General features: G+C 42.9%; 1 protein-coding gene across 6 annotated transcripts in view; it reads right to left on the bottom strand.

Moving 5' to 3' along the window:
- Positions 1-12,311, bottom strand: part of LOC119808871 (NLR family apoptosis inhibitory protein) — a 45,103-nt gene that overhangs the window by 30,740 nt on the left and 2,052 nt on the right. For 2 of the 6 annotated variants that reach the window (XM_038321378.1, XM_038321375.1), the window contains exons 2-6: positions 9,750-10,316; positions 8,264-8,363; positions 5,658-5,739; positions 4,770-4,821; positions 944-1,063 (exon numbers count right to left, since the gene is read on the bottom strand). In XM_038321378.1, the coding sequence (XP_038177306.1) occupies positions 944-1,063; positions 4,770-4,821; positions 5,658-5,739; positions 8,264-8,363; positions 9,750-10,314 (919 nt within the window). In that variant the 5' untranslated portion in view covers positions 10,315-10,316. Of the gene's footprint in view, positions 1-760; positions 913-943; positions 1,064-4,769; positions 4,822-5,657; positions 5,740-8,263; positions 8,364-9,749; positions 10,317-10,494; positions 10,675-10,744; positions 10,770-12,311 lie in introns of those variants that run through there. The other 4 variants (XM_038321376.1, XM_038321377.1, XM_038321379.1 and 1 more) reach the window with 4 other exon arrangements.

The raw sequence follows: 12,311 nt of genomic DNA, 5'->3' as shown, positions 1-12,311 counted from the left end.
GAACTCACAGAGATCCGCCTGCCTCTGCCTCCCGAGTGCTGGGATTAAAGGCGTGCGCCACCACCACCCGGCTGTACATATGTTTCTAATCTTATTAAAAGTTTTGTACCTAGACAGCTCATCAACAATGTAAGGAGAATTTCTACTCTTTGAAAGTTGTTATTACTAATTCTTTCAGATAATAAGGAAATGTGGGTTAGTAATTAATTACCTAATATAACTGAACTTGTAGTCACATTAGGTATATTTTCAAGGTCAAACAAAGTTATATTTTAGATAGACAGGTCATCTTCAAACACTTCAGAGATCTACAGAATATGACACTTAAGATGTTTTAGTAACATAGGCTCTTTTTTATGAGCCTGAGTCATGTCTGCTCCTGGCAGCACCAATCTACTTCAGAGAAGATAATGGGCATCGAAGAAACTCCACATGGAGCTTACTTTCTTTGTGGCAAAAGTCAACCACTGGGCAAGACCATTGCCAGCATGACTTCCCTGAGACTTGAGGAAGGCAGGCAGGGAGAGACAAGGGTTGAGACCATGTGGCAAGATCAGCTGCTCCAGTGGAATGTGGCTGTCAATGAAGCAGTGGAGAGTCCACAAGTTCAGGGGCTGAGCTACAGAAAACTGAAGGTCCATGGGCTCCCAAAGAGATCTAAGACAAATGTCGAAGCACAGAGAGAGACACAGAGCAGGACCAGAGGACGTGGTGATGCAAACGCTGACTACGGTGCTGGGGATGCTCAGCACTGGGGCACCTGCTGCTCCTGCAGAGGAGTTGGCTTTGGTTCCAGCGGCCACATGATGGCTCACAGCCACTGTGACTCCAGTTCCAGAGGACCCAACCCGTCTGCCTCTGAGGGCACCACACAGGCACGTGGCACACATACACGCAGGCAATCACATAAACCTGAAAACAAAGAAAAACAAAGCTGGCTCACCTGTGTAGAAAAGGCCTGCTCTGACCAGAGCTTCAACAGCCACGGGTGATTCTTGGGGCCAGTCCTTGAAAGTGTCCAGCCTTAGCTCTTCATTAGCGAAGACACTGTCGTTGCAGTAAGCTTGGGAAACAGACGGAGGTGAGCACCACTGGATTGATCACAAGGTTCAGGTTAGTGGTGTGTGTAGATGAATGATCTGATGTGCTATGCTTGTGTCAGAATAAAGGGGGAGGACAGGAAAGCACAAGGAAGAAAAGACCCAAGAGCGAGCGCGTCAGCCGCTGGAGCAGAGTGGCGCAGGCTGGGGCATTCCGTCCACTCTGTTCCTGTCTGCGTGTGACCCATGTGCCAAAATGTAACTTAAGACGGTCTCTTGGTCGTCTAGCACCGGGACAGAACAAAAGCGAGAGGAGACTCCTGTTTCCAGAGTCAGTGTCAGGATTTGAGAAAGGTATTTCCCCTGGGGCTCCTGAAAAAACTGTCATTGTGAGGGCTTGCTCTTTGAGATGACCACACTGCGATCTCCATTAGACTATCTGCCTCATCCTGGCCTCTGGACCGTTACATGTCTTCTTACTCGGGACCGTTACATGTCTTCTCCATGCTGTGAGGACTTGAAAATTAAGTTGCCCTTAACTTGGTTCTGACAAGTTTCTCAAGATGAAAGCTTGCCTGTGTTCACACTTAATCCTAGGATTAGGGTTTTGTTATTGATTTTCCTGCTTTACATACTTCGTTGGGGAAACACATCACACGTAGATTTAATTAAGAAAAAGATCTTTACAGTTTAGAAACCTTTTATTTTACTTTTGACTTCTATTAAGACACGAGGTCGTAGGGAGTAGGTCCCACTGCTTTCTTAGTGCCCACACTGTGGATTCTCTGGTTGGAGCAGGTTGGCACTTCGGACTTTCTTTGGCTTCCTTCTTTATCTGATTGTTTCCTTCCCTATATCAGGAAGCTAACTGAGGACTTACAATTCTGCCTGTTTCATGTGTGTGCCGGTACATGCGCATGTACAGATTCACATGTGAAAGTCAGAGACCAACCTTCACTAGTTTTCCCTCGTTAGGGAGAGTTTGTCATTCCCTAGCTAGGTTGTCTAACACCAGAATTCCAAGTGTTTCTTCTTCTGAGCCCTGGGATTACAAATGCACAACAGTGCCACCTGGCTTTTGTCACATGGGTCTAGAGACAGAACAGGAATCCTATTGTTTGCATGGAAAGCAGTCTGCACTCATTGCTCTGGCCTTTCCCCTTATAGTGTGCATAGTACTCAGTAAATTTCTTCCCAGTAACCTTAAGTTTAACCATAACCTTAAGTTGCTTGTTTAACAGTGGCAAGAGCATGCTGGGTAACACTGTAGACAACTCCAGTTTTGCTATGGCAACTTTCATGAGCAGGCCTCTTTTTGAACAGCCCATTCCGTATGCCTACAATATCACCATTCTTGTAGACTCTTGCATATGTGGCCAAAGGAATAGCTCTGTTTTCTAAAAGCCTAGAAACAAACATTGGCTGCCTTTATTTTTCCTTTGTGTTTGACATTTTATTATGTTATTGGAAAATGGAGGTTCCAGCCAGAGGATGTTGTGTGGTGTGTGTGTGTGTGTGTGTGTGTGTGTGGTGTGTGGGTGCGCACGCACACGTGCATGCGCATGTTTCCTACACTTATACATCTGTACCACATGTGTGCCTGGGGTCCCAGATGATAAGAAGAGGTTGTAAGATCCCCTCCAGATGGAGTTAGAGCCTGTTGTAATTTGCTATCATGTAGGTGTTTTGTACTGAACCTGAGTTCTCTGCAAGAACAGCAAATACTCTTAACAGCTGAGACATCTTCAACTCCATGTTTATGGGGGCGGGGAGCACCATATTTTGCTATGTTTAGCCTAAGCTTGTGATATTTCTGTCTCAGCATTCTTCCTGCTGGGATTACATTCATGGACCTCTACACTGGCACTAACCTTGGAATGTATTCCTCTCAGTTTTGTGAATCATGTGAATCAGGATGCCATGTAGCCTACACTGGCCTCCAACCCAGTATCATAGTCAAGCCTGGACTTGAGCTCCTCTCTCCCCTTTCAAGAGCAGGGATCACAGGACTGAGCAACCACACTCAGTTGACCATAGAATTCTTGCTGTATTGTGGTTGTTTTATCCTGTCCACTGCCCTTGTCCCAATGTCCCTGAATTTGCTGGGACTGAACTCAGAGAATGACCTAACTGCTATACAGATGCTCTGTACCTGAGCTAACACCCTAACACTAGGTCTTGTTTTCTTTGGGTGCTGGAGTGGAAACAAAGGACCTTGCTCATGGTAGTCAGGTGACTAATGTCCTCAGGTCAATGTGAATATTTCTTAGTTTCCTAACAGTGCACTGGGCCAATTAAGAATGCTTTGGGGGGACTGTGTTTGGAGTTCAGTTTGCAGAGCATTCTCTCAGCATTCAGGAAGACCTCGGTGGGTTCCCTCCCCACACCTGAGAACTCTGTCTGAGCACTCAACAGGAAGAGATCAAAGGTCAAGATTCATTTGAGTTTGACCCAGTCTGGGATAGGAAAGACTCTGAAAATGCTTCTAAAACATTTTATCCACGATTTTAGTTGTTTGAAGGGAAGCATCACTCATGGCACGGACCATACTGTAGTTAGCTATGCTTACCTACAATAAACACTAAGCTACTCAGCGGTAGCCATGGTGTATAGATGCTTGCCTCTAAACCTGAGCCTTTAAATTAATTCCTGGACCCCTCCTGGTTGAAGGAGAGAGCCAACTCCTGTAAATTCTCATCTGACTTTTGCACCTTCACACATAGGACCCACTAAGTAAGTAACTGAACGTAAATTTCTAAAAATTTTACTTTTAGGGGCTGGAGAGATGGCTCAGTGGTTAAGAGCATTGCCTGCTCTTCCAAAGGTTCTGAGTTGAATTCCCAGCCACCACATGGTGGCTCACAACTATCTGTAATGAGGTCTGATGCTTTCTTCTGGCCTGCAGACATACACACAGACAGAATATTGTATACATAATAAATAAATAAATAAATAAATAAAATATTTTTTAAAAAATTACTTTTGGGCTGTAGATATGGCTCAGAGGTTGGGAGCATTGCCTGCTCTTCCAGGGGTCCTGAGTTTGATTCCCAGCGACCACATGGTGGCTCACAACCATCTGTGATGGGGTCTGGTGCCTTCTTCTGTTGTGTAGCCATACACACAGGAGGAGTATTGTATACATAATAAACAAACAAACAAATAATTTTTTTTTAAATTTACTTTTAAAGATTCATTTATTTTATTTTGATGTAGGTGTTCTGTCTGCATGTTTGACTGCATCACTTGAGTGCTGTGTCCATGGAGGTCAGAGGAGGGCACTGGATTCTCTGCAACTGGACTTACAGAGTTGTGAGCTGCCATATGGGTGCTGGGAACCTAACCCAAGTCCTTTATGAGAGCAGCAAGTGAGCTTGAGCCCAGAACCATCTCTGCCACCCATAAAGTAAAAGCAAAAACCAATCCAGTCATTCCATAATAGGGAAATCACTTATGAAAGGAATTGTTAAAGCAAGTTGATGAGGATTGGAGAGATGGCTCGGTGGTAAATAACACTTACTGCTCTTCCAGAGGACCCAAGTTCAATTCCCAGCACCCACATCAGGCTGTTTACAAGTGCGTGTAACTCCAGCCCCAAGGGATCTGACATCCTGGTCTGGCTTCCAAAATCACCTACATACATGTGGCACACACCCGCGGACATAGGGGAAGGAGGCACAAAAAAGAAAAGAAATAAGCAAAGCGTTTTGAATGTGCCTGAGGTTTTACCTGACACCATAGGTAATTCTCTTCTGACCCAGGAATTCAGAAAATGTTCTCCCTGAGGGAAAGAAATTCAGATTACTGACTGATTTATTTATAAAATATACATCTGTCTGTGAGCTGCAACAGAAGGACTCCCCTCCCCCCAAGCACTAAAGCAACGTTTCACTAGAGCAGCAGAAGTGTTGGCAAAGCAGATCTTTAGTTTGATTTCTATTGATCTGGGGAATTTTTATGTAGTTCAGATCAGCAGCGATCGTTTACCTGTGCAAATGGGAGCTTTCTTGGGGTCACTCTCACCAGACATGCAGCTCAGCAACAGAACTGCAGTCACACGCACAGATGCATTTGACTCAGGGGGAACTGAGCCATGGGAAGGAAGTTTACCTCAGAAGGACCTTTCCAATTGGGCAACTCTCCCTTGGAGAAAACTGTGCCCAGACTTTCAGCCCTGTTTTCAGCCCTGCTCTCTGCAGACACAGCCTCTGGGTCATCAGCCATTACATTCTCCTTTGGCTTCTGTTTGGGCTAAGTTTCCCACTGCTTACCACTAGGAAGTCCCTACTAGTTTAGAACCTAGACAACCAGAAACAGGAGCCAGCTCTGAGAGCCCTGCTGTCAACAGGTACTAGGACAGAAGACTGGGTCGGGCATCCAGACAGAAGCAGCAGAAGGAAGCAAGGGCAGTGGGCTCAGTCAGTGGGGGAGGATGAAGGTGACAGCTGAAGCCACCCAAAGGCAGCCTGAGAAACCACATATACATGGTTCCCGCTGAGCAAGACAAGATTTTTGAGTCTCCACTCTGCAGATGAGATGCAGGAGCTTGAACCCATGAGAAAATAAAACTCCTCAATGAATCCACACCACTGAGAAGAGTTTGCTGCTGTGAATTACCGTAACATGGACAAATCCCTCGTAGCTTTTAATATACTGGGCAATTTCGTCTGAGGATTTCCTACTTCGAAGAAATTCACACCTATAATTAAAAACAATTAAAATTACCTCAATACTATGATGAAGATTTTCTGTATTACAATAAATATTTGCTAAAATCCTATCAAATTGTTGAATTTGAGCTTTCAACAAAAGTGTCAAAATTTTCCTAACAGCTTCCTCATGAGGATTAACACCATGCTGTTAGAAACATTTAAATCATATTACTGATAAGATATATCACTATTTAAAATTAAACCTGTGCCAGTTAGTCTTTTGATACAAGCTGGAGTCGTCTGGGTAGAGGGAGCCACAGTTGGGAAAATCCCTCTATCATATTAGCCTGTAGTAGTCCAGTCTGCGGGCATTTTCTCAATTAATGAGAGAAGTGGGAAGACCCAGTCCACTGTGGGCAATACCACCCCTGGACAGGGGTCCTGAGAAGCAGAAGAAAGTCAGCTGGTGGATGGTAATCTGGACATGTAAGCCAAATAAACCCATCCCTCTCAGGCTGCTTTTGGTCATGGTCCAGCAGAAATCAACAGCAACAGAAAGCAAACTATGGGAAACTTTTATCTTATTTTAATTTTCTTTCAAGACAGGCTCTCCCTCTGTTGCGGTGGTGATGTCATGCCCTTGACCTCAAGCACAGCCTGGACTGCAGGCCTACACTGCGGTAGCCGCTGTTCTTTTCTTGAAACAAATATGCAATAGAATCAAAGATAGTGATTCACAGTAAGTGTGTGTGGGACACACACACACACACACACACACACACACACACACAATGTAAAGAATCCCAAGGGCTGGAAGGGGAAGGGCCTGTGAACACTGACTAAGATATTTAATGGCGTTAGGTATTAAAGCTCATCTTTTTAGGAGCCATAATGACACTGTGGTTCTTTTCTCTTTATTAGTCATGATTTAAAGGCATATGCTAAAAGAATAACAAATGGAACCATGTGTTTTCTGGAATATGCTTTGACATAACCTGATCATCACTATTCTGAGCAGATGGTGGGAAAGAGAGGTGAAATTTGATTTGAGCAGGCGGGGGCAGGTGCTCACTGTACTGTCTCTACTTCGTGAGATTCCATAATGAAAGTCTGGAAACTAGGTACAAGAGTGAACCTGTATGTGGCACAAACAAAAACAATAGACACACACAAAAAAACCACTGAACACATTATGAAAAATATTTAAAATGTGTTCCTTTTTTAAGTAGGGTGAAAGACCACTGTAATTACAAATACTCAGAATCTCTGAAATAAAATACACCTGTTTTCTTTCCTTTGGCACTGGTGTGTGGTCACCTAGGCATCTGGTCTCCTTGTCATTTTTTTTTAAACCAGAAAATGGCCTTGAACTCCTGATTCTACCACCTCCACCCTGGTCGTGCTGGGATTACAGGTGTGTGCCACCTTGTCCAGCTAGTGTTTTTTTCGTGTATGTTCCGCAGTTAATAAAAACACTTGTAATATCTTAAACAGTGTTATTATTTTCCTTTATTTATTTATTATTTATTTTTTCCATTTCTACCTCTTTGCAATTCACTCATTTGCAATAAGGTAAATCATGAAACTGCTACTTGATGAGACATATCGTAGTATTGGGGACAATAAAACAACATTTAGCTGGGTGATGGTGACACACGCCTTTAATCCCAGCACTCAGGAGGCTGAAGCAGGCGGATGTCTGTGAGTTTGAGGCCAGTCTGGTATACAGAGTGAGATACAGAACAGTTAGGACTACACAGAGAAACCCTGTTTTGGGAGAAACAAAACCAAATGTTTAGAAATGGCTGGGAGGGACTGGAGACCATGCACTTGACACTTGCAGAGACTTGAGTTCAGCGCCCAGCACCCACACTTACTGTAGCTCTAAGGTTCTGACACCTCTGCCTCCATGGGTACCTGTGCTAACTTGTACATACACACCGTCCCCCGGATAATTAAAAACAAAAACAAAATTTTGGACCTGGGGAGATGCCTTGGTAGGTAAAATACCTCAGCATAACCATAAAAGTGTGATATTGAATCTGTATCGACTCTGTAAATTCAGGGCCCAGTCCACCATGTCTCTAATCCTAACCCTGGAGGAATGAAGTCAGGCGGATCCCAGGTTGCCTATCTCAAAATATAAGGCAGAGAATGATGGAGGGCAGGAACCTATACCAATATTAACCTCCCCACAGGCATGGACGAATACACATACATACACTACATACCAACACACCACACACATAAACACACTCTACACACACCAACACACATCACAGAAAGTATAAAAATGAAAAAATGATAAAGCAGAAATAACATAGAAAAGAAAGAACCATTTAAGTTCATGTGATTTAAAGTTTTCATTATGTCACCAGATCTTCCTTGTTTGAAAAATTCTGGAATGATCTCATTTTAGATAAGAGAAATAGCAGAACTCATGTGCTACTCCAACAATGTTGGTCTTTTCTCTCTAGGCTCATCGTGCTAAAAACAAACAAACAAATGAACAAATGACACCAAAACCAAAAATAAAAACTGAAAATACGAATGAAGTGTTTGTCTACTTACTTGGGGAACCATTTGGCATGCTCCTTCCAAGGATCGTCTCCTTCTTCCCAGTTTCCCAGGCATCCAGCGCAGGAGAAACACTGCACGTTGTCCCTTTTACCTACAATGCAGTGACGTGTTCTGACTGGCCAGCAATGGCACCAGGTGCGACCTTAGAGCTGATCATATTGTAGCAGAACAGACAAACTCCAGCATGCCTGTTCTTCTGTGACCTCTCTGACTGAATCCCTATCCACAGTCCCACTGCCCTAAATGACCCCTTCTGAGCTCTGGACCTCCGTCCCCCAGCATGGCCTTCCTCCATATACACCACCCTCACACGATGACTTCTCAGACAGAGGTTACTCTTTAGCTTTCAGGACCAAAGACATGGAGATGCTAGGATTTGCTAAAATGATGCCATTAGAAGGCCTAAGGGTTATGTTCACCGCATTGTTTCGATGGAAACAGAGGTAAATTTCTCTAGTTCTTTGAACCTTAGTAGAGTCACTTACAAAATGTGGGAAGGGTAAACTGGTCGAATTAGAATTAGTGCTCAATGCATGCACAGCTTATATAAGTGGGTCCCCAGCACACCACAGACGCTGCAATAACGTCATCCACATCTCTCCTAACACCTGTGTGTGTAGCTAAGGCATTGCAAAGTGCAGTGTTGTCAAAGGCAGCTTGCCTCTGGTTGGGGTTAAAGAAGTACAAACAGCATCCTTCCAAAACTAAAGAAGTGAAATAAATCAAGGAAATACGTGATTAATAGTATTCGGGAAACTAGAGGACAGTGGGTCCGGTCTATCTCATGGTCCATTTCCAGCACCTTATGAATTGAACTAGGGTTTTCTACAGTCTTTTTAGTTTTGTTTTCAATTGCTTGCACTAAGCGATGGCTAAGTTAGCCCTCTAGTGATGAGCTACACCCTCAACTTCAGGTTAATAGTTTCTCAGGCCCACATTTACAGAAAAGAACCTTCTGTTTTACACATATTCGGCAAGATAATTGTGCTACACTAAAAGTAAATTAAAGAGGGAGGAAAGTTATTAAAGTGGATGTTTAATTAACCAGATCTCCTCTACCACAATAAACAAATAAGGAATGATTAACAAGAGCTAGTGGAAGAAGAGGAGCATGGGAAGGAGGAATAGTAGCAGAAGGAGGTAGAGAAAGAAGAACAGAGGAGGAGGAAGAATGAGAAAAGGAAGAAGAAAAAGAAGAAAAGAGGAACGAAGGGCTGGAGAGATGGCTCTGTGGTTAAGACGTCTCTTGTAGGGGACTGGAATTTGGTTCCCTGCACCCACTTTAGACAGTTCACAACCACTGCAATCCACTGCTCCTGAGGGTCTGGTCTGATGTTTGTTCTTCTCTGGATTCTACGGACTCCTGCCCTCACAAGTGAAAATCCCCCACCCCCTCACACAACTACATATGTTTTTTTTAAGTGGAAACTAAACTTTATATTTTACAGAAACCCATCACAAAATAAAATCGAGTTACCAGTAAAGACGAAGCCAGCTGCTGAGAGTACACGTGGCGATGTCCCATGGGCATAGAACGGCCAGTTCTCAAAGGACTCCAGTCTGGCCTCCTCTTCTTGGTACCTTGCTTTGCCGCCCCTCAGCTTCTCTGGACTCTTCACCCTTACGTCATACTTGCCAATGTTCCCAACATCTCTGCCCAAAAGGAACGCGCATTCTGGACGCAATCTCTGGTGGTTTTCTATGGGAAGATTCCTGAGTCTGGTGCAAAAGAGGATTAAGCTACAGCAGAAGCACTGAACCCCAAGTTTCACCCCAGTATGGTAAAACCCAGCGGCTGCCATCTCCTGTGGCGTCCATGATCTGAATGTGTCATAGGTCACGAAAGTCTTTAATCGTTTGGCTTCACTGCGCATCTGTGGGTTAAAACCTTTCTTCATTTTCATTCGTAATTTATGGTCTTCTTCTTCTTGTCTTCTTAAGACCTGGTGTGCATCCACACCCAGAAGAGCAGAGAACTCGGAGGCCAAATCATCATCGTATTCAGAAATCCTCTCCTCAAAGGCTTCTCCGTGGTCGGCCATTTCTAATGGAGAAGAGAAAGCAGATGATTGGTGTCTGTGATATTTTTATTATAAAGTGTGTGTCTCAGGGCCGGAGAGACAGCTCAGTGGGGGAGCAGCTTGCCACAAGCCCAGTGGCTTCAACTGGTTCCCCTGCAACCCTCAAGATAAGTAGCAAACAAGTGACTCTTATAAACTGACCTAGCAAAAACTCCACCTTGGGCTTGAATGGGCCTGAGGCAACAAATTCCACAGGAGTGGGACTGAATCAGATAGTTAGGCCAGAGTGGGCCTGAGAAAGCAAGCTCTGTGGAGGGGAGCAAATCCAGTCCAGGGACATTTGCAGATCAGGACTGAGCACTGAATGCCTATATAGAGAAGCTGGAAAAATCCCACACTAGTGAATTAACAGAACATTTGAAAACTTTAAAGCAAAAAGAAGCAAACTCACCCAAGAGAACTAGACGGCAGGAAATAATCAAATTGAAATCTGAAATAAACAAAATAGAAACAAAGAAAACAATACAAAGAATCAATGAGACAAAGAGTTGGTTCTATGAGAAAATCAACAAAATAGAGAAATCTTTATCCAAACTAACCAAAAGGCAGAGAGAGGATATCCAAATTAACAAAATCAGAAATGAAAAGGGGGACATAACAACAGACACAGAGGAAATACAATCATCAGGTCATATTTCAAAAGCCTGTGTACTCCACAAAATTGGAAAACTTAAAGGAAATGGACAATTTTCTGGATTATATCCTTTACCAAAATTAAAACAAGACCAGATAAGCAAATTAAACAGACTTATAGCTGCTGAAAAAATAGAAACAGTCATCAAGTCTCCCTACCAAAAAAGCCTAGCACCAGATAGCTTCAGCTCAGAATTCTACAAGATTTTCAAAGAATTAATACCAATACTCCTCAAATTGTTCCACACAATAGAAACAAAAGGAACATTGCCAAACTCTTTTTATGAGGCTACAATTGCCCTGATACCCAGACAACATACAGATATTATTAAGAAAGAGAATTACAGACCAATCTCACTCATGAACATTGATATAAAAATACTAAATAAAATACTGGGAAATCGACTCCAAGAACACATCAGAACAATCATCCTCCATGATCAAGTAGGCTTTATCCCATAGATGCAGGGATGATTCAACATACAAAAATTTGTGAATGTAATCCACCATATAAACAAGCTGAAAAAATAAAAACCACATGATCATCTCATTAGATGATGAAAAAGCTTTTGACAAAATACAACATCCCTTCTTGATAAAGGTCTTAGAGAGAGCAGGGATACAAGGAACATACCTAAACATAATAAAAGCAATATACAGCAAGCAAACAGCCAACATCAAACTAAATGGGGAGAAACTCCCAGAGATCTCACTGAAATCAGGAACAAGACAAGGTTGTCCACTCTCTCCCTACCTATTCAATATAGTTCTTTTTTGTTTGTTTGTTTTCCGAGACAGAGTTTTGCTGTAGTTTTAGAGCCTGTCCTGGAACTAGCTCTTGTAGACCAGGCTGGCCTTGAACTCACAGAGGTCTGCCTGCCTCTTCAATATAGTTCTTAATGTTCTATCTAGAGCAATATGACACCCAAAGGAGATCAAGGGGATACAAATTGGAAAAGGAGAAGTCAAACTTCATTTGCTGATGATATGATCATTTACATAAGCGATCCCAAAAATTCTACCAAGGAAGTTCTGCAACTCATAAACACTTTCAGTAATGTAGCAGGATAAAAGATTAACTCAAAAAAACAATCAGTAGCCCTCCTGTACATATGATAAAAGGGCTAGGGAAGAAATCAGAGAATCAACATATTTCACAATAGCCACAAATAGCATAAAATATCTTGGAGTAACTCTAACAAAACAAGTAGAATACTTGTATGATAAGAACTTTAAATCTTTGAAGAAAGGAATTGAAGAAGACATCAAAGAGTGGAAAGATCTCCCATGCTATTGGGTAGGTAGAATTATTATAGTAAAAATGG

This window comes from Arvicola amphibius, chromosome 3 (assembly GCF_903992535.2).
Source record: "Arvicola amphibius chromosome 3, mArvAmp1.2, whole genome shotgun sequence".
Classification (NCBI taxonomy): domain Eukaryota; kingdom Metazoa; phylum Chordata; class Mammalia; order Rodentia; family Cricetidae; genus Arvicola; species Arvicola amphibius.
This window is presented reverse-complemented; position numbering and strand designations above follow the sequence as displayed.